Source organism: Leopardus geoffroyi, chromosome D2, assembly GCF_018350155.1.
Source record: "Leopardus geoffroyi isolate Oge1 chromosome D2, O.geoffroyi_Oge1_pat1.0, whole genome shotgun sequence".
Taxonomy (NCBI): Eukaryota; Metazoa; Chordata; class Mammalia; order Carnivora; family Felidae; genus Leopardus; species Leopardus geoffroyi.
The window spans coordinates 33,410,984-33,431,278 of NC_059334.1; the positions used below are offsets into that span (position 1 = coordinate 33,410,984).

The 20,295-nt window shown below is 53.9% G+C and overlaps 1 protein-coding gene across 4 annotated transcripts; it reads right to left on the reverse strand.

Moving 5' to 3' along the window:
* Positions 1-1,559: 1,559 nt before the first annotated feature.
* DNAJB12 (DnaJ heat shock protein family (Hsp40) member B12) lies at positions 1,560-19,736 on the reverse strand. Of its 4 annotated transcripts, XR_006701513.1 has the most exons (10): positions 19,510-19,736; positions 10,899-11,070; positions 10,069-10,214; positions 8,547-8,732; positions 8,336-8,415; positions 7,092-7,201; positions 5,312-5,484; positions 4,658-4,755; positions 3,023-3,453; positions 1,560-2,402 (listed from the first exon to the last, which is right to left on the reverse strand). XR_006701513.1 is itself a non-coding variant. In XM_045437707.1 (9 exons), exons 1-9 carry the CDS (start codon positions 19,640-19,642, stop codon positions 3,424-3,426), a joined length of 1,128 nt encoding a protein of 375 aa, XP_045293663.1. In that variant the 5' UTR covers positions 19,643-19,736; the 3' UTR covers positions 1,560-3,423. The 4 variants fall into 4 exon arrangements, 3 of the variants coding, with proteins under 3 accessions (XP_045293663.1, XP_045293666.1, XP_045293665.1); XM_045437707.1 differs by having other exon boundaries at positions 1,560-3,453; XM_045437710.1 differs by having other exon boundaries at positions 1,560-3,453; positions 4,610-4,755; positions 19,510-19,735.
* Positions 19,737-20,295: the final 559 nt, after the last annotated feature.

Consider the following 20,295-nt stretch of genomic DNA (forward strand, 5'->3'; position numbering starts at 1 on the left):
TACCCACCAACCGATCTATTATGTTGTCTCCTGGGGGTGATGCCAACTCCGAGAAGTCTGCAGTGGTAGCAGCAGGGGGTGGGATGGGGTGGTGGTGGTGTCACATTTGTAACTGCTGGGAGAGAGCGCACCTGCCCCTGCGGGAGACTCAGCCCCAGCCCCAGCTCCGGCCCCTCAGGTTAAGTCCCATTTTCCTTGGTGTGGCTTCCTCCCTTTTCCACCCTTCTGGACATGTCTCCTGCCACTCAGCTTGGCACGAGTAGGGCCAATGTTGTGGAGAATCATGAATTCAAGTTCAGCAAATGTTTGCAGAATGATTGCTTTGATACGCAGACCCCAAGGACATGCAAAGTTTCATGGGGACCCTTGGGCATCACCTTCCCTCCCCAAAGCTTGTTTCCTGCTGGGGGCTGGGCTGACTCGCCCAGATCACAAGGTGTGACATCTGGTAAGGATTCTGAGTTGCTCCGGAGCCGACACTGTGTCAACAGTCTATTTACCGGAGTCTTGGCACTGCTGCCCGTGAACCTGCCCTAGACAGCCAGGTGACTTTGCCTGGCAACTCAGGGTGAGATTACAGTTGGGGCAGGGCGGGTGCTCCTTGCTCCAGGAGCAGCTCCCTTCTAGAAACTTGGGGGCAGTCTGGGACGCGGAGATAAGCCGGCAGATCCCGGGAGCTCGGGTGAACTAGTGGCTCGTTTTGCCACCTGACAGTGGGTGGGGACACTTGTCAAAGGCTCTTTTTTGCAGCAAACAGTCGGACAGAGTCCGTCCCGCCCCTGCTGGCTCCCTGAGCTGCACGCTGCGGGTAGGGGGATGGGATGAGTAAATGGGGGTGGCTGGCATTTGCCTCTGCCAACTGCAGCTAACAAGTGGCGGCTCGCAGGACGAGGCAGGGCAGGCTGTGGTGACCCCGGGCAGGGGCAGCCAATGAGCTCCCGGGCTGCAGTGGCACCACCGGGCAGCCTGCCTGTCTTTGGCTGGAGCAGTAGCGGGTGGGGCCTCGGGCCGCCAGTCAGGGCTGCCGGGCCCTGTCTCTGGGAGGCCCCGGCAGATCTGCAGCTCCATTCACAGAAAGTTCTACTCTGGCTGCCACATTTTTTAACTTTTCCGACCTTCTGGGGGAGGAGGGCCGGCTGTGGGGTGGTGTGGGAAGTACGTCTGGGAAGACTGTGCAGCCAGAGATGGAAAGAAACTTGTAACTTTCCCCCTGCTCTAGATCTGGAATGGGCTCTAGCTCCTGGCTGGGGAGGAGGGAGATTCTGAATATTTTACTCACAGCAGGGATGGAGAGGGAGCAAAACAAGGGGAACCAGAGGTTATTAGGGAACCCCAGGATCCTGGCCTGATTAAGCCCCTTACCTTTTGCCTGGATGGAATCAGCCTTGGAACAACACTTGTGACCTTAGTGGCTGTCGGCTGGGGCAAGGGGTGAGGAGGACATTTGGGACCATCACCAAAGACTCCTAGGTGGTATGAGCTGGGCCATGTCTGAAGCAACAGGTGTTTGTGGCCCATTACCTCAGCCCCCTTGTTCAACGCAGACCCACCAAGGCCAATCACATAATAAACATATATTTATAGATGTACAATTTTAGAATTCTAATTCAAGAAATACAGCTTCTCAAGGGATCCTTTAGGATCTATGTTCTTATTGCACATGGGTCAGCCCACCTAGGGACATCTACCAAGATCAGACGGTAGGGGTGGTGGGGGCAGAGCACCAGGGCCACCGCGGCGAGGGGGGGGGAGGTACTCTTGCCCACGTCCACTTCTTATCATCTCTCTGGGCCGGGGTGGCTGCTGCATCACAGGGCAGGATCTTGTTCAAAAACCAGATCTGACATTTCTTTACCAAGCTTCCTTTCCCAGCAAGAATCTTTGTTCATTGGGGGCGGGGGGGGGGGGGGGGAGGGTTTAAAAAAAAAAGAGCCAAGAGAAACTCTGAGAGGATGGTTATCACCTCCTGGCTGGCAGCTTGGGGAAGTAAGGCTTTGGAAGGTGGCAGGCTCAATGACACACCCACTGCCAGAGGAAAATTCGGGAAAAAGAGTAATTCCAAAAGGCCCAGTATAAACTGTGGGAATAAATAAAACCTCCCCTCCCTTCCCCTGGCAGCAACTGCTGTTTTGAGAAAAATCCTCACATCAAGGTGAGTATAAGAAAACCCTTCTGGTTCAGGCGCAGCCTTTGTCCAAAGTGCAACAGAAGGCCAGGTGGCATCATGTCCATGGAGGGCGGAGACAGAGGTGCCCACAGGCCCGGACTTTCTTCAGGATTCGGCTGCTGCCCCAGGGTCTTGGGCACCACCTGGCTGACTCTCGGAGGAAGAACCTTCTGGAGTCCTTGGTGCATAACTTGGGAAAAGCCAGTGGCAACAACGGAGCCGTGGCCTGTGGCATCTATAAGGCAAAACCCACTTTGGGACTAAGAGGGGGGCAGGTGGCTAGGCAAAACCCGGTCCCCCTCTCTAACCCTGTTTTCTGTGGCGGAGGGACAGAGAGCTCCTGGGCTCCAGGACTAAGAGCCCACCTGAGCTGGCCAAAGCTTGAGGAGGGCGGCCTCCCACCGGCAGGCTGCCAGGGGCCTCACCATGACTCAGTACTGACATGGTACCTGGCCCTAGGGGCACTTTCTCCCCTGGAAGCCTGCTCCCCTCCAGCTTCACCATAAAGCTGGCAACCTCCAAGTTCTCTACAGACTTACACTATCATGATTACTGCTGCCACCAAAAGCAGGCTCGGTTTGAGGGGAACATTAAAAGCTACGACCCGACTTTCCTTCCACTGTCAGCCGTGGCATAATGTCCAGCCGCTGAAGGAACAGGCTGCCTTCCCCAAACACGCCTCATTTTCTAAAACAGGGAAGAAATCAGCTAAACAACTTAATCAAATTCCTGCATAGTTTAAAAAGTAGACTATATATATATATATCTTTATATATGCTATTTACATATAAATAGATATATATAGATATAGATATATATATACACACACACACATATGCACGCTCTGTAAATTACATTCTATGGAGAGTTCTTGTTCCTCCTCCTCCTATCCTTGGCCAACGCCTCTGACTGGCTTCCACGGAGAGGTGACTGGTGGTGGCTCCTGGGAGGGGGAGGAAGGCAGTTGGGCGCCCCCTCCCCCAGCCCTTTCCACAGACATTTGCTGCAAGTTTTACATTCTACTTTCGTTGCCATGGTTTCCGTATCCTAGGAGCAGCCGAAGTGGAGCCTCGGCCAGCCCTGGGAGGGAGGGAAGCAGCCCCGTGGCAGGTTTTCCTGTCCTAAGGCCTTTCAGCATTTACCGGGTGAGGGAGAGGGCAGTTGTGTGCGGTGTTCGGCCTCCAATTCCACTTTAATTTTTTTTCTTTTTATGTCTTTCCTTAAATATACAGTCCATCACCTTGGCTCAGTGCATGTCACCAAAAATTCTCCAGGGATTTCATGGTCTGGGGAGGAGAGTGGTAACAGTTAGCCTGGCAGTCCCGCGGCCTGGAGCCTCTAGCTCAGCCCGCACAAACAAGCCGACCTCCTGGCTGCTGTCCTGCCCACCTCAGCCCCAACCTGTCTCCCTCCTGTACTCTGTCACTCTCGCGGAGGCGTAGCAGATGGCCTCCAAGCACAGCTGGACCCCTGCCGAAGGGGACACAGGCAGAGGATGGATGGGCAGGTAACCAACCCAGAAGAGAACCTTTACTGGCTCTGCCTACCCTCTTCTGGGCTGGGTCCCGTGTGTCCCCTCTGGCAAATGCTGGAAGCGGAGCTCACTGCCCACATGCAGGGGTAAAGGAGGAGTGGAGTCGGCTACCAGCAACTTGCATTCCCCCCCCCCCCCCCCCCCCCCCCGTCTGTGCTAAAGGCTCTGCGTTTGACCGTAAACTCATGACCTTCTGTTCTCTTCCTCAGACCACAGGTGAGGTGCCCGGGCAGGCCGGATGCCTGCGGCTTCCAGGCTGGTACGTGAGAGAGTGCCTCTGATTCCACCAGAGGGCCAGTGGTCAGGGCAACGGGCCTCTCCCGCTCCCAGCCTGTAGGCGCCCTCCCTGGCCTACTGTGGGGCTGCCCATCCATCTTGTTCCATTTCCTCCTGCCTGGAAGGGCAGAGGAAGAGGATGGGATCTTGGCCCACTGGCTCTCACGTGTTTCTTCTTGCCGTCAGGTGGAGACTGCGTGTGGAGGGGGCTATCTTGGGACCAGTAATACTTGGTGGCCTAAATACCAGAGCATAGACAATAGTCTACTGGCCCTAGGGAAAGGGCCATGGTGACTTGGTGGCTCGCTCAGACCAGGGAGGCAGGGGTAGCCCTTAGCCGTGGCCTTGAGGTCCCCCTTCTGCCTGATTCTCCGGCACCCCACGCTCCCAGAGCCAGGGAATTGGGAGGGGGCAGTAGACAGTAGCACTGGAGCCTGAACCAGACCTTGGTTTCTGAGCACACCCTAGAGCTGCCCCAGCTCTGCAGGCTGGAGGTCAGGCTGGGGAAAAGGAGTCTGTGCCATAATCAACAGGCTATTTTCCTCTCTCCCTCCCACCCTCCTCTGCCTTATGACCAGGGCCAAAGCTGCCAGGAGTTGCAGGGCAGAGGAGGCCCTGGCTCATACTTGGACCTCGGTGGCGTGGCTGGCCCAGGACTATCCATGCAGGGAGGCCTGCACCTCTGACAGTCGGTTACAGCTTGGGGTGCCCATCTTCTGTGCTTTGTGGTACATATCTGTGTCACCGAAGTAGCGGGCCCGGTACAGCAAGCCTTCCTCTGCAAAGCAATGGGGCAGAGTTTAGGGCATACCTGGTATCCCCCAAGGGTTACTGGAGCACTTGCCTAGCCTGTGGGGGTGGGAGGAAGACTGTTACAGGCCCCAGAGCTGGCGCAGAGCTGGCCTCCCTTTAGGAAAGGCCCTAGAGAGCAGACTATGGCCCCAGCTTGGGAGAGAACAGAGGCCCCTTTCTACAGACTTAGGTGAGATCAGCCGAGGAAAGAACCTGTCGTTCTGGTTAGACCTCCCTAGGGTCCCACAGATACAGCTGGATGGCCAGTCACTAGGTGGCCAGGACACGTGCTCCAATCCATCTCAACACACTTACCTCTGGCAGCCACACTCAGGCTGACGGAAGTGACTTACGGGAACCTGGAGGAAATCTCCAGGTGGCCCCTGGCTCCCGGCCCCAAGGAAACAGGGTGGGGTCCCATTTTTGGCTGGGAGGTGGCTGGTGCGAGGCAGTGCCAGGCGCTGGGTCCACAAATCTCTGGTGAGCAGGGCTTTCTCCTTCCCCGCGCTCAAGCTCTGTCCCCGAAACACACACGCACTCACTCTGCTGCTTCTCCTTCCAGCAGTTGTTTCGGAGGTTGGCGATATAGTCGTCTTCCACATTCCGTTCAACTGTTTTGAGGCTGGAGCCTGTGTACTCCTTGGAGAAGGTGTCTGCCACGTAGTAGACGACGTTCAGGTGGTCAGTGACTCGCCTGTGGACGTGGCCCACCGACCTGGCCGGAAATACATCAGGCACAAAGTGGGCCCAGGTCCCCAGCCCCACGGCAGCTCTAAGGATGACAGGGTCCCCCAACAGGAGGTACCGCACAGGCCACAGGGCCCTGGCTTCCCTCCAAAACTGGAAAGGAACTCGCACAGCACCCAAAATGAGGGTCTGAAGGAAAGGCAGGGTGTCCTTCCTGTCTAAGTGGTCCAGACTACGGCCAGCCCTTCCTCAGGCTCTCTGCTTACCACACTGCTGACCTGGGGCCTGTGGGAGGAGCCCCTTTTGAGAGGCCCCGGTCAGTGCAGCAGGGGAGCCTGGGCTCTGCCTCTGATTAGGGGTGTGAGTCGGGGCCCCAGTGCCTCCACTTCCACATTCCTCCCCTAAGCTCATTGTTGCCCAGGGCCGGCCTGCCTACCCAGGAACTCCCAATCTGGGGTTAAGAGGCTTAGGAACAACAAGACACAAGGACTCCAAGGACCTCTGTCCTTCCAGCTTTTGGTCCTATCTTCCAGCTCCACCCGCAGGCTCTGTAGGCAGAGCCGTGACACGCAGCAGACAGGAGACAGTTCGGGTGTGGGGGGGCGAACAGCCCCTACCTGCCCTCTGCTGCCTCTCCAGCTGCAGAGCGAAGGGCTGGCAACAGGCCACGGAGAGCCTATGTTGCTGGTGTGGGTCCAGCCACCCGACTCTGCCCCCTGGTGGCCGAGAGGAAGGCTGCCAGGCTCTGAAACAGGGCCAGGCTACTTAGGGGGAACAGAGGGTTCCCACCAATAGAAGCTGAGCACCCACTATGTAACTATGTATCAGATGCGGTGCCAGATGCTGGAAACAAATGAGGGGAGCTGATAACTTGCCCAAGTTCACTACTGGCAGCTGAGACCATAAATTCATTGAACAAATACTGTTGAACGTTTCTATCGAGCCTGGCATAAAAAAAACAAAAAACAAAAAAACAAACCTTTTGCTTATTTATTTTAAAGTAATCTCAGTACCTCACATGGGGTTCAAACTCAAGACTCCGAGATCAAGAGTCTCATGCTCCACCGACTGAGCCAGCCAGGTGCCCCAAACCTGTCATTTTAAGTGTCTGTGACTCATTTAATTTCCACAAGCACATAGATGTTATTCGCATTGCACAGATGAGGACACCAAAGCTCAGAGAAGTCATGTAACTTGTCTAGGGTCACACAGCTGCTTAGTTAATAAAGTAGCTGGGATTCAAATCCACCTTTGTTGTGATTCTAGAACCCCTGTTCTTTCCACAGCCCCAAGGCCCACCACCCACAACTTAAGAGCACAGGTTCTTATCTCAAGGTCAGCAGATAAGATGGGGGGAAGTGTCATGAAGCCTGTGAAATCATATGCAAAGTTGTGTGTATGTGTAGTGTTTGAGGGAAGAGATCTGCAGTTCTCATTGCATTTTCTTAGGGGACTAGGATACTAAAAAGATCAAGAACCTAATCTCAACAGGGCAAGTGTATTTCCTTGATTCTAAGCCAGAATTCCGCATTGTGATCAACGACCCCGCAGGATAGGAAGGAAGGCGCCCGATGCGTGTTGAGGATCCGAAGCCCCTGTCTGCCTACCACCCCATCCCTGGCGGTGGGTACTCACGGCCTTGGGCTCAGGCTGTATGGGGGACTGGAGACCATGAGCTGGCTGAGCGCCGACACGAGGATCAGGATGAGGATGGGCATCAGCTGAACAAACACCCCCAGCCCGCCCTGGAGGAAAGAACCAATGGTCACTCAGCTGGACCTGGTGGGAGTGTGGCATAGGCCGCAATCACTGCCAGCTTCCCTGGCACAAAGGAGCCTGGGCGGCAGGAGGAAGACGCTGCTAACTGCGCGCAAGGAGCCTGGGCGGCAGGAGGAAGACGCTGCTAACTGCGCGCGCGACACTCCTCTCTGCTTCCCTCCCACAGGCCCCCCAAACACAGAAGCTCCTCCACCTGCCGGTTTCCCCAGAGGAATACAAAGTAGCAACTGGTGTTAAATACAGGAAAAGGGTGCCTGGATGTATTTACTTATCTGAGAACACCAAAAAAATGTGCTAAAGAGGCTTCCTCCATGAGAACGGTAGGCAGGGCTGGAGGGAAATTTTCACTATATACATAAACTTTTTTGGATTTTGCACCATATAACTATATTACTGACTTAAAAACTGCCAGTTAAAAAATTGTAAATATGAACAAATTTGTTCACTGTGTGATAGATTCTAATTTAAAAAACTCTTCCGTATGTTAAATACAAACACACACACTAAGTTTAAAAAATAAATAGATAAAAACCTAAGAGCAATAGGGAACCCCTCTGTCTGCCATAATTTTAAAGGCTGTGGAATTGTCTGCAGTATTTTAATTTTAGTCCGCTAGCTGTTCTTTAACCCGTGGCATTCAAAATGTTTTTGAAGCATTGTCTTGCTATAGCTTTTGTATACATTTTTTAAGAGTGCCGAAAAGAAGAAGATTCAACAACCTTTGTCATCCTTTACAATTCTCTCGTGAAGTTTCACTTCCCATTGCTTGGAAAATGTCACTTTGGCCTTATGAACAAATGGACTGCACAAAGGCCAATCACACTCAAACCTGTCTGTAGGTGGAGAAGTTTCTGCATTACATTTCCTGACAGAAGCCATCAAATCCCCACTCCTTCTAGGCAGCACTGTGGAGTGTGGCTCCCTCTAGTGCCGCTCAGTAGAATGGCAAGGGGGAACCAAGATGGCTCCTTAGCTGAGAACCGTGGGGGCACTGCCCCTCGGAGGACAGACAGCTGGGGATGTCACTCCCCCTTCAGGCCTCACACCCTGGGTGGGGCTTGGCACCCTCCCCCTGCTCTCCCGGTGCCTTCCTCACTCACGTCACCCTGGTTCTCCCTGCGGTCCTGCCTTTGCTGGTAGGTATAGCGCATGCGGCCGTTGCTGTAGACATGGACGTTACCTGGAGGTCAGAGGGACTGAGTCAGGGGGTGGGGCTGCAGGAAAAGGGACAGGCTGTCTTCCAGTCTCCCACCATCACCCCCAGGGAGACCTGGCTGCAGGGGGTGGGGTGGGGTGGGGTGGGGTACTTACTAGACGGAAAGCCACCGCCAAAGAACATGTTGAAGAGGTCTTCGGGGGAGATATCGGCCTCAAAGCCACGGTGGAAGTCCCCGTGCCCGTGGCCATGCCGCGCTGCCTGGTTCTTGTCATCACCGAACTGGTCATACTGTTTCCTTTTCTCTGGGTTACTAAGTACCGCATATGCTGTGCCGATAGCTAGAAAGGAGCCAGAAGTCAGGCTTGGAGACGGTGGGCATGGAGGTGGAGGTGCCCCTGGCAGCCAATAGCTCCCTTCTTTCAGGTACTCAAGTGGTGCCTTAGGAAGGAGTCCTTGGGGCCAGAGGGGAGTTTGGCTGTTGGACCCGTGTCGGGAGGGGGGGCAGGCAGGAATACCTCTAAGCGGATCTGGGCGGTCTGGGCCTGGCGGAAGATGAACCCTCAGGCTCCTCGTGCTACACCTCCTGACAGTGGTTGAGCTTTTTCTCTGCCTCAGGCCCTTTATGGGCATTATCTTATTTACTCCTACAGCAACTGTCAGAAAGGGCCAGATCCCCAGGTTCTAGTCAAAACTTCACCGTTGGTAGTGTGGCCTGGTGAGCCCTCTCCTCCCTGGGGTCCAGGTCCCAGCTGCTGTTCCTCGGCGTGGCCCCAAGGCCTCCCCAGGAAAAGCTCCCCAGGTGGGAAACCTGTGCCTCAAAGGACCCTGCTCCGGGCCCTCCCGAGTCTCTTGCTCCTTCTCAAGTGGCTCACTCTCTCAAGGGAGTGGGTCAAAGCAGCTGCATCTGCTTCAAAACCTGCCACCCTTGCAGGAAGGAGAATCCCCCGTGCCTGCGGGGCTGTAGGCAGGAGTCATGGCCGGAGCAACGTTCACCACAGCTGCCCTGCCTCCCTGCTTCTCTTCACCGTCTCCCTCGGGGGCAGGCTGACAGGCAGCAGTGGGGTGACGCCTGCACAGTACCCCACACCCACACCCACACGCAGCAGGACCAACCCCAAGCACCTGGAATGCAGCACCTGGGGTGGAGCCTAGGAAACTGCACACCAGGTCTTAGGGTGTGCTCTGCCACAGGCTCCCTACTTGGCTGCGGTCACTGCCTTGTAGGCACACACTGTGAGTGTGTGTTATGTGTGAGTGTGTGTGCACTGCAGGGCTGGCTGTGGCTGCTGGTGATGGGGAGGCCACCAGGCCCCAAGCCCACTGACCTGAGGCTTCCTTGCCTCTCAGCACAGGGAAACCGGTAGCAATATCCCAAGATGGGGACGTGCATACAGGTGAGTCAGGAGGCCTGCTTCTGACCCTCAACTGCTCTGGGACCTTGGAAAAGCCACTGGTCGGTCCTCTCTTGCCTCAGCTCCCCTCCTGTAAGCCCTGGGAATGAAGAGGAAGGGGAGGCTATCTGAGCTCTGAGGCTCTATGCTACAGGCGGCTACTAGGACTTTCTTCCCAGGAAGCAGGTCCTGAGCCCAGGGCACGTGGGTCCAAGGCCACTGACTCCTTCCCAAGGACAGGAGATGAAAAACACCAAGCACCGGGAAACCAAGGCTAGCTTACCTTTGAAAGCTTCAGTGGCGCCGGGTGCGTGGTTCTTGTCTGGGTGGAACTTGAGGGCCAGCTTGCGGTAGGCCTTCTTCAGGTCCTCATCGGAGGCGCCTCTGCTCACCCCCAGGATCTCATAGTAATCCTTACACTGCTTGACCCTGGGGGAGGGGGTAGAGAGGGCCCAGGGCCGTGAGGTGAGGTGGCGGAGAGCAGTATGGGCACACAGTAGGGCTCGGCCGTCAGTTCCTCTAGGTCCCTCAGGGGCAAGGGGGCCTCAGTAAGTTCCACCTGGAACGGGGAGCTAGGTAGGGCCCAGTGGAAACACCTGGAATACACTTAGGATTTAAGAGGGGGGCAGCTGCCGTCTTTCAGGCCAGGAACCATTTCCCTTCGCTAACAGCACCTTCACCGGAGGCCACCTCAGAAGGACTGTCAGTGTGTGCGTGTGGGGCCGGCCCAAGCCCTGGAGGGATAACCGTCTCCTGTCTCCATTCTGTGCCACACAGGCCCTGGTCTGAAAGGGTCTTTGTTAGGGGTGGGGGAGAAGCTGGATGGGGAGCCCACGCCCCATCTCTGTCTGATCAACAGAGCTATGTAAAGAGGCCAGGCTCGCCTGGCCAGCGGCAGAGTCAGCATTTCCAGCCTCTGCTGTGGGCTGACTTGGCGGGAGGGGCCAGCAGAGCCCTGATTCCCACGCTGTATCCCAGGGCCGGTGGGCCCGCCCAGCTGGACCTCCTCCCTCCTCAGGACCCTCCCAGGGCGTGTGAGGCGGGGGCCGCGCTGCAGGAAGCCTTCTCTAGATCTGAAAACTTGCCGATGGCGCTGGGCTCCGGCCCCTCTACCTTTTCACTGCCGCTACTTGCTCCGCAGTGTAGCCTTTGGTGCCCTCTCCTCCTCCAGCTTCTCCGTTGGCCGCGGGGGCTTCGGCCCCACCTGCTTTCCTGTGGGTGGTGTCTGTGGGTTGGGGACGGTCACTGGCAGACTGTGGTTTCTGGTTGAGGGACTCGATCAGGGCTGTGCAAGGCAAACAAACCATTCAGGGCTCTTGTTGCAGCAAAGCCACATGCCGTGGCTGAGGGCCTGCCTGGTCCTGGGAGAGGCCAGGGCCGCCCACATCCCACCTGCTGCCTCTCCCAGCAAAGCCAGTAGCTCGCTCCCCAGCTTGGGCCTGGGCGGGGTGCAGGGGGTGGGGGAGGGCTAGTGGGACAGTCGCCTGCTCTTGTGAGTTGTCAGGGTATGGGTTATTTTAGATCTTTTTTTTTTTTGTTTTTAAGATTTGATTTTAATTAATCTCTATACCCAACGTGGGGCTCAAACTTACAACCCCACAAGAGTCGCATGCTCTATCGACTGCTCCAGCCAGGCACCCCTGGGTATGGGTTACTTTAAAACTCCCCATAAAAACAAACCATTAGCCCTTCAGGCTTAAAAAAATCCCAAAGTGGTATGTTTCACACACCCTGCTGAGTGCAGAGAGAGGGAAGCACTCCGCCTATGTCAGTGGGGACCACACTTGGCAGGACCATCTGTTTCTGCTGGGACTGGGGGGAAAGGCCTTCTGGAGACCTTCACTTAGCTGTGAAGGGGGATGGGGGCAATGAATGTGCTCCAGGGCCAGGGACGGCACGAGACTCCGGATGAAGACCTCTCCTCTGCTACTTGCTATTCCTTACACTTTTCAAGTGGCTGGCCATGTCAAATGTCATACTGCAACGTTCGGAGTCTATGCAGGGCATTAGCTATCATCCTCAGATAGGGTCCCAGTGACTCCAACCCAAGTCTGTGGTTCCTGCCGACTCAGTGACAAAGAGCCCAAATCTCTGGCAAAAGTTCCCTGCACCCATTGATTCCAGGCACGAAATCAGTTCTGGAAACCCCAGTCATGCCTGGGGTACAGTGCCCTGGGAAGTCAGGCACCCGGACCTCTGCAGGGACCCAGGACACTGTGCTGAGGAAGGACAGCAGTGCCCTCGGCTGGTCCCCAGCTTCTTTCAAACACGCCAGGAGCCTGCTGGGCTCAAGGCACTGTGCTGGGTGTTAGATACCCTCTAACGCAATGCACCTGGGTCTCACACGAGGGGCCTGGAGCAGGGCTCGCTGGGAGCAGAACACTGGGACTCAAGTGGACCATTGTGCCCTGAGCCACTGCTGTCTTAGGTGCAGCAAACTCACAGGATCTCACTGGGTCGGGAGCTGACAGTCAAGCTTGCCTCGCAGGAGGGATGTGAAGGACTCGTGTAGCAAACCCCAAGAGTACGCACTGAGAAGAGTAACCGTAATGAGTGCTCACTATGTGTTAGGCAGGCCCAGGCTCTGCCTCTACTAGTTCATTTAATCTTTTTATTTTTTTTTTTATAAATTTTTTTTTTCAACGTTTATTTATTTTTGGGACAGAGAGAGACAGAGCATGAACGGGGGAGGGGCAGAGAGAGAGGGAGACACAGAATCGGAAACAGGCTCCAGGCTCTGAGCCATCAGCCCAGAGCCTGACGCGGGGCTCGAACTCACGGACTGCGAGATCGTGACCTGGCTGAAGTCGGACGCTTAACTGACTGCGCCACCCAGGCTCCCCTGGTTCATTTAATCTTGACAATGGCCTCAGAAGTAGATCTTATTACCACCATCCCCACGATAAAGAAGGAGCTGTCTCAGGTCGTGATCTCACGGTTTGTGGGTTCTAGACCCCCGTCAGGCTCTGTGCTGACAGTTCAGAGCCCAGAGCCTGCTTCGGATTCTGTGTCTCCTCTCTCTTTGCCCCTCCCCTACTCACACGCGTGCTATCTCTCTGTCCAAAATAAATAATCATTAAAAAAGAAAAGTTAAAGAAGGAGCTGTGTGTTTGATCCACTGGCCCGTGGCTGCACAAGCTGGGCAGTCAGCACTTAAAACGCCTGGATGTCCGGCTCCCAGAACCATGTTCTTAACTATGCTGTCCTGGACCGCATGAGGCTGGCATGGGGAGCCCTCTCCAGTGCAGTCCTTCCAAATAAAGAGAAGTTAAATTCAGAAAGAACTGTGTTCAAATCTCCGCTCAGTCATTCCTAGCAGTATGGCCCTGGCCGATCTATAAAATCTGTTTGAACCTGTTTCCTAAGGGATATGAGGATAATGGGTGTAACAAGGATCAAATACCATTTGTAAGCACCTGGCACAGAAACTGACAGAGTAAAAATTCAAAACTGAGTAGCTGCTGATTTATGACACAGGCTGATGCCTGGCCAGGGAGGCGACCCAAGCTGGGGGGGCCAGGGAGCTCCAGGGCTTAGGAAGGCTAAGTCTCAGGACTCGGCAGGCTTTGGACCCAACCGTAACCATGAGATTTCAGGCTGTCCCAGATGCCAGGTCCATACCAAGCGAATGGCAAAGGAAGAAAAAGCAAAAGATGAAGAGATGCTGATGAAGATGGGGAAGAAGGGGAGCTAGTTTGCTGGATTTGGAGAGCGTTTAAAGAACTTATTTCAGGGGCTCCTGGGGGGCTCAGTCGGTTAAGCATCCGACTCTTGATCTCGGCTCAGGTCATGATCTCACGGTTTACGAGTTCGAGCCCCACATCAGGCTCTGCATTGACAGTGCGGAGCCTGCTTGGGATTCTCGGTCTCCCTCTCTTTCTGCATGCCTTTCTCTCTCAAAAGTAAATAAATAAACTTAAAAAAAAAAAAAAAAGAATTTGTTTATATCAGTTTCTCTGGAAGCCCCAGTGGTCCAGGCTGTGCTGATATACCCTAAGGAGAATATGACCAACCATTCAATTGCTATAGATACACAAGAGCATTAACCAGGAGATGGACTCACTCTAGTATTTCTCAGGGAAGATTCTGGAAACTTTTCAGGGCAGTTACATGGAGTCAGCCACTCTAATTTCCTTACACTGCAGAAGAGAGCCCAAAGGGGAATGGATGTGCTCTGGGTCACACAGAAGGTTTCTGCTTGGGTTGGCAATTCAAGATTGTTGGTTGCTGACAAGTAGGTCTCTCTCATGGCCTGGACACCCCATCTGCCAGACCTGTGGGATGTGACTGCCTCATTCTGACTCACTGTTACATCCCTCATGGCACAGGGGCTGACAGGCAAATGTCACAAAAGAGTACGACACAGCAGCTTAACGCAGCTCTGGAGTTAGACAAGGCTGGGTTCCAATCCTGACTCTGCCCCTCGCCGTCAAGCTGGCGGACAGCTAAAAAGCCTGGAACTTGGAGGAAGAAACCAGAGCTGCGGTGGGAGAAGTGGCAGCTGAGGCAGAGGTGAGAGCATTTCTATGGCCAAAGCCAGCAGCAGTGGTCACTCCTCCAACCCAGACTGGAGCGGCAAAGCTGTGGCTCTGACACCTGCCACCAGGGTCATCTTGGACAAGCTGATTTAGCTTCTTCATGTAAAACTGTCTCTCCCTCACGAGAGCTGCAAGAGTAAATGAGCAAATGCATATAAGAGACTTAGCACAACACTCAGTAAATATTGTTATCTGTTACTGTTCATTTTATTCCCGGGCCCTCTCTCTGTTCCTGTAGTGCTCAAAGTGGTTCGGGAAAGGGAGGCTAGCAGAGGGCAATGGCCTGGGAGTGGAGCTGGACAGTCCGGTTCCTTTGCTACTTACCATGTCATCGAATCGTCAGTGAAGGCCTGATCCCTGCCCTCGTAGGGTTGCTTTGAGGCATAAATAAGATTCAGTGAAATTCGGTGAATGGAAGGGTTGAGCGCACAGCAGGGCTCATGAAGGCCGACTGACCCGAACGGACAACCCCACCCCGGACCTCGCCAGTACCAGACCGTCTCTCACTCTGACACCGTGAAAGCAACCAATCCTTCCCTGCCCCACATGCTGGCCTTAGTGGCTTGGCCTTCCTTATTTCGCCTGGACCCACAGTCAGTCATTTCCTAGACCCTTAGGCAGCCTAAGCTGCGAGACCATCCAAGCCAACCCTCTCTTTGTGTGCTGGGGAAACTGAGGATGTTCTCACTGGCTCCCTGAAAAACATGGCACTTTCCACCAGCGTTGCTAAGCCTCAGGCAAAGGCGATGCCAAGTGGGCTCCCAGAAAGAGACTGGTCCCACTAGCTCTGCCCTAGGACCTCGAGGCTTAGGGCCCAGCTACTATTCCACAGTACAAGTGTCCAGCCCTTGGGCCCACCTCCTGCAGCACGAGTTTGAAATCCCTTCGTGGCCTTTTCACTGTGAGGCCCCTCCACCCTTTAAGGTTGCTCTGGGCCTCCTTTCACCCTACCCTTCCCTCTGTCTGTTCTTTCACTTCTCTAAGACCAACCTTCCACCCATGCTCTCGATCCTTCCCCTCTCATTTCTCGACTCGCCCTTTCCCCACAAGGCCTGACAGTGTTGCTCACCACCTCCCTGCCACACCACTCCAGGGCCGCCTGGCGGCTGCCCGCTCCTGGGAGTGCCTCCTCCCCTTGTTCTCCATCTCACTCTGTTGCTTCCCTGGTCTCTGCCCACTGGCTGAGGCCAGATGTGGCCCATGGCTGTGCTTACAGCAACATCCGCTACGCGTTCCACACTTTCACACAGTGACCCTAGCCAGGCAGGACTCCAGTGAGCTCCATCAAAATGACTATAGCAGACTTTGAGCTGGAACCTGGGGCTCTCTCCTGAGCTCCCAGCTGACAGCTCCTCTGGAACATCCACCAGCATCCTGCCCCCTGCCCAGCTCTTCCCACTCGCCATCCTCAACCTTACCCCTGGCCACACAGGCTTGGATTCTGTGTCCCCACTTCTCCTCAGCACACCTCTCTCACACAAGGCTCGGTACCTCCTCTCTGATGACCCTATCCTCATCCGGGATGCCTTACCTCAGGTGCTCAGAGCTCCTGAAATACAGAGTGCGATGAATGCCCTCCCAATTGGTTTCTGCCTTGGGTCTCTCTTCCCTTTCATTAACCCTTCTCGTCGTTCTCTTTTCAGAACGGTACCCTTATCTTAGTCCTGCTATCAGAATCTTCAGTGGTCTTTTCACCAACTACAGAATAAAGTGAATACCCTGGTCTGGCAGGAAAGGATTTCCACAACCTGACCCCATCCTCCTTGCCAGCCTTAATACCCTCTATTCAAATTACCACCTCCGCAGCCTCCAAGTCTTGCTACACCCAGTCCTCCCCCAGCTTCCAGCCTCCATGTCTTTTCCCCAGTAGGTTCTTCTCCAAATCTCCTCCCTTCCTCCGAAGTGCAGTTTAAATGCTGCCTCTGTCCTGCTCCCTGACACCTTCCCTCACTGTCATCTACCATTATTTTTAAGTCCTAGTAAGGATTCACTCACTCACCCTACTGCTTGTAATTTCGCATTCAGGGATCCAACCCCAGCACTTCCCTCCACGTCACCAGACTGAACTCATGGAAGGCGAGGACTGGATCCTTCCTGTCCATCCTTAAGTCCTTGGCATCTAACGCGGTGCTTAATTTTTCTTTAACCGCAGTATTATTTTTTCTGTAACTTTGTCTCCTTTACTGCACTGTAGGCTCCTTGAGGTGAAGGATGATGTCTTACCAGTCCTGCCATACCACTGAGCACCAAGCAGAAGACTTTGCAAATAAAACAAAAAATGTCTGTTGCAGAGTGTCTGGGTGGCTTAGTTGCTTAAGTGTCTGACTCTTTTTTTTTTTTTTTTAATGTTTATTTTTGAGAGAGAGAGAGAGAGAGAGAGCAATGGAGGGAGCAGAAAGAGAGGGAGACAGAGGAACCGAAGCAGGCTCTGCACTGACAGCACTGAGCCCGATGCAGGGCTTGAACCCATGAACCGTGAGATCATGACCTGAGCCGAAATCAAAAGTTGGACACTTGGGGCGCTGACAGCCGGTGGAGCCCGCTTGGGATTCGTCCCCTCCCCCCCGCCCCTCCCCCACTCGCACGTACTTGCTCTCAAAAATAAAATAAACTTAAAAAAAAAAAAAGTCTGTTGCATTGAACAAGTGCCTGGAATGAACTCAAACCTCAAACAGCATGTGTAGGCAGCTATCTAATATTTTTTTAACCAAGATTTCTCCATTCCAGGCCTAAGTTAATCCCAGGTCCTTGTCAGCTGAATACAGGGCTGTGGACGGTGCAAGGTGAAGTTTACAGAGAGGTATGAGGCATAGTCTCTCCAGAATAATGTGAATATGACAATTGTGCAGCAGGTGATGATTCTGCCTGAGCAAATTCCATTTCTTGAGCGCCAGGAAGGATATCCATCCAAGCCCCTGAACTGGCCCAGGAAGCTGCTGATAGGAAGATCTCCACAGGCCATATTGTTACCATCCTTTCTTGGCTGCCTGGTTCTGAGGCTCCAGAAGCATCCAGCGTCCGACAGGATTCTGAGAGCTCATGCGCCCCCACCACCACGCGCCTCTCTTACACAGTGTGATTTATTTCAGTAGGAAGCTTCTTGAGCAGGTGACCTCAGGAGTCCTGGCAAATACAGACTAAAACTCTCTCCAAGAGAAGGCGAACAGGCCAAAGATCAACCTGCAGTCAGGAGGGAGGAAAATTCAAGCATTCCAGGTGGCCTCTTCTGCCAGCGTTCCCCTTTCTCAATTCCAAATGCAGGCAAGGAAGGTACGAGGCTGACTGCTGCTCTTTCATTTCACTCCTCTATTAAACATTTATACAGTCACAGGACTTTCCAATTTCTAGCTGTGTAATCGTGGGCAAGTCCCTTGCCTCTGAGAGATTTCCTTATCTATAGAACAAAGATAATGATCTTTGCTCCGCCTCCCTGATAGGGCAGGGTCAAGTGAGAAAATGCGTTGGAAAGAGCTTTCTTTCTTTTTGTTTTTAAGGATTTTATTTTTTTTAATAAAAATTTTTTTTTACTGTTTATTTATTTTTGAAAGAGACAGAGAGAGCGCAAGCAGAGGAGGGGCAGAGAGAGAGGGTGACAAAGAATCTGAAGCTGGCTCCAGGCTCTGAGCTGTCAGCACAGAGCCCTAAGCAGGCTTGAACCCACGAACTGTAAGATCATGACCTCAGCCAAAATTGGAGGCTTAACCTGCTTAATCGACTGAGCCACCCAGGCGCTTCTGAACATTTTATTTTTTTAAAGTAATCTCCACACCCAACGGGGGCTTGAACTTACAACCCCCAGATCAAGAGTCGCATGCTCTACCGACTGGGTCAGACAGGCGCCCCTCGAAGGAGCTTTCTAAACAGAGAAGCCCTATGGTATTATTGTTATTCATATTGTCTGCACCAACCTTCTGATTTTCCAGATAAGGAAACCCAAGCTCAGAAAGATCACATGGTAGCAGTCAGGATAAGAACTCAGGTCTTCTGATTCTGAGCACCTGTTATGTGCCAGACGGTTTACTGCGTGGTAACTGCTGGCACAAAACCGTATCTTTAATGGACTACCTCCTTCTCTCCTCCAGCTTGTATTTTTTTTTTTTTTTTTTTTTTACCGTTTTATTTATTTTTGAGACAGAGAGAGACAGAGCATGAACAGGGTAGGAGCAGAGAGAGAGGGAGACACAGAATCTGAAACAGGCTCCCGGCTCTGAGCTGTCAGCACAGAGCCCGACGCGGGGCTCGAACTCACTGACCGTGAGATCATGACCTGAACCGAAGTCGGACGCTTAACCAACCAAGCCACCCAGGCGCCCCTCCTCCAGCTTGTATTAAGAAAAACTTCTTTGAAGTCTTAGGTTAAAAAAAAAAAAAAAAAAAAAAAAAAGAGGGTTCCTGGGTAGAATGAGATGCTGAGTAGTTGGGACAACTTCACTAATCCCTCCCGGGTTTGGAAGCCTCAGCCGGGGGACACTTAGCAGTCTTGAGCTGTCCAGCCGTCCGTTCGGCGGCCACAGATGGGACTCTTGGGGGCCAGGGTGGGCGGGGTGGCAAGACCAGTGTCTCCGACAAGCCCCGAATCTCACAGGCGGGTGAAGAGGCTCCAGGAATGAGGGGGCCCGCTCTCAGGGCGGACAGTCCGAGGCGGTGGTGTGGACTGGGAGAAAAAGGCAGGCTCTGGTTTCGGGACGGTGTTCCCAGGCCCTCGCCAGAAGACGCCTTTCCAGGCCTTCCGAACGTCGGAAGTCTTCTTTCCCTCTCTTCGAACCCATTCTCTCCGTCAAAGGAGTTATGTTTATTTTCCTAAACTATAATATTTCCCAGGCCGGCAACCGGCCCTGGGCCACCGAATGGCCCCTTGGGAAAAGTAGTTCGATTTCGCTTCCAGGTAAGTTCCTTTCCCCCCGCCCGCCAGCGCCTTTCATCCTCGGGAACTCCAAATCTCAGAGGGTTCCACAAGCCCCCGGAAAGCTGAAGTCGCGGCCGCCCCAGCCATCAGGTGTTCAGCGTCCCGGAGAGGGGTGGGAGCGAAAGACTACACCTCCCAGCGGCCACCGCGCGTCTCAGTGCGCAGGCGTAGCCGCGCCTCGCCACCCCTCCCCCTCCTCCAACTGCTCCCCTCGGTCCGTTCCCGTATTCCCCCCATCAGTTCTAATGTCCCCTCTGTCTCTCCGGCAGCTCACACTCACCGCGAACTCGCGGCGTCGGGTACAGCCGCTGCGCCTTCTCCAGGAAGCGGAGTGCCCGGTCGGGCTGGTTGCTCTGGATGGCCTTGAGGGCGATGCTAATACAGCGCTCGGCTTCATCCTTGTTGGATTCCATGGCGGAACCAGAGCGCGGAACCAGGGAGGGGGAGGCCGGGCGAGCGGAGGGCTGCGCCAGCCGCCGGCACGTCGCGGGGCAGGCGGGCGCAGGCTGATGACACAAACCCTCCGCCCCTCCCTTTCCGAGATTTGAGCGAGGTTTGAGCGAGGGCGGAAGTGCTACCGTATGTCTTCTAAGAAGGGGACGGCTAGGAGAGGTCAAGAGGCTGCATGCCCACATTCCTGGATCCCGAAGGGTCATACTTGGAGGTCTTGAAGTCGAATATGCTTCCATTTCTTGGTAGTAATTCTGTGAGTTTGAGACGAAGGTCATTTATTCGTTCAGCAGACATTTGCCAGGCAAGGTGTACAGTGCAGAACAAAACAAAGTCCCTGCCCTCATAGAACTTACATTCTAGTGTGTGTAGGGGAGAAGGAGAGAGACAGAAATATTCAGAGAGTGCCAAATGCAATGAAGAAAATAAAAGGGAATAGAGAGTGGGAGGTGCTATTTTAAATAGGCTGATATGAAATCTCTCAGAAGCTGGCATTTTAACAGAAACCTCAATTCAGGAGAAGGAGCAGGTATTCCAGATATGACCGTCTGGAGGGAAGGAAGGATGGTCCAGGCAGAAGGAAGAGCATGCAAAGGCTCTGAAATGGGAATTTCCT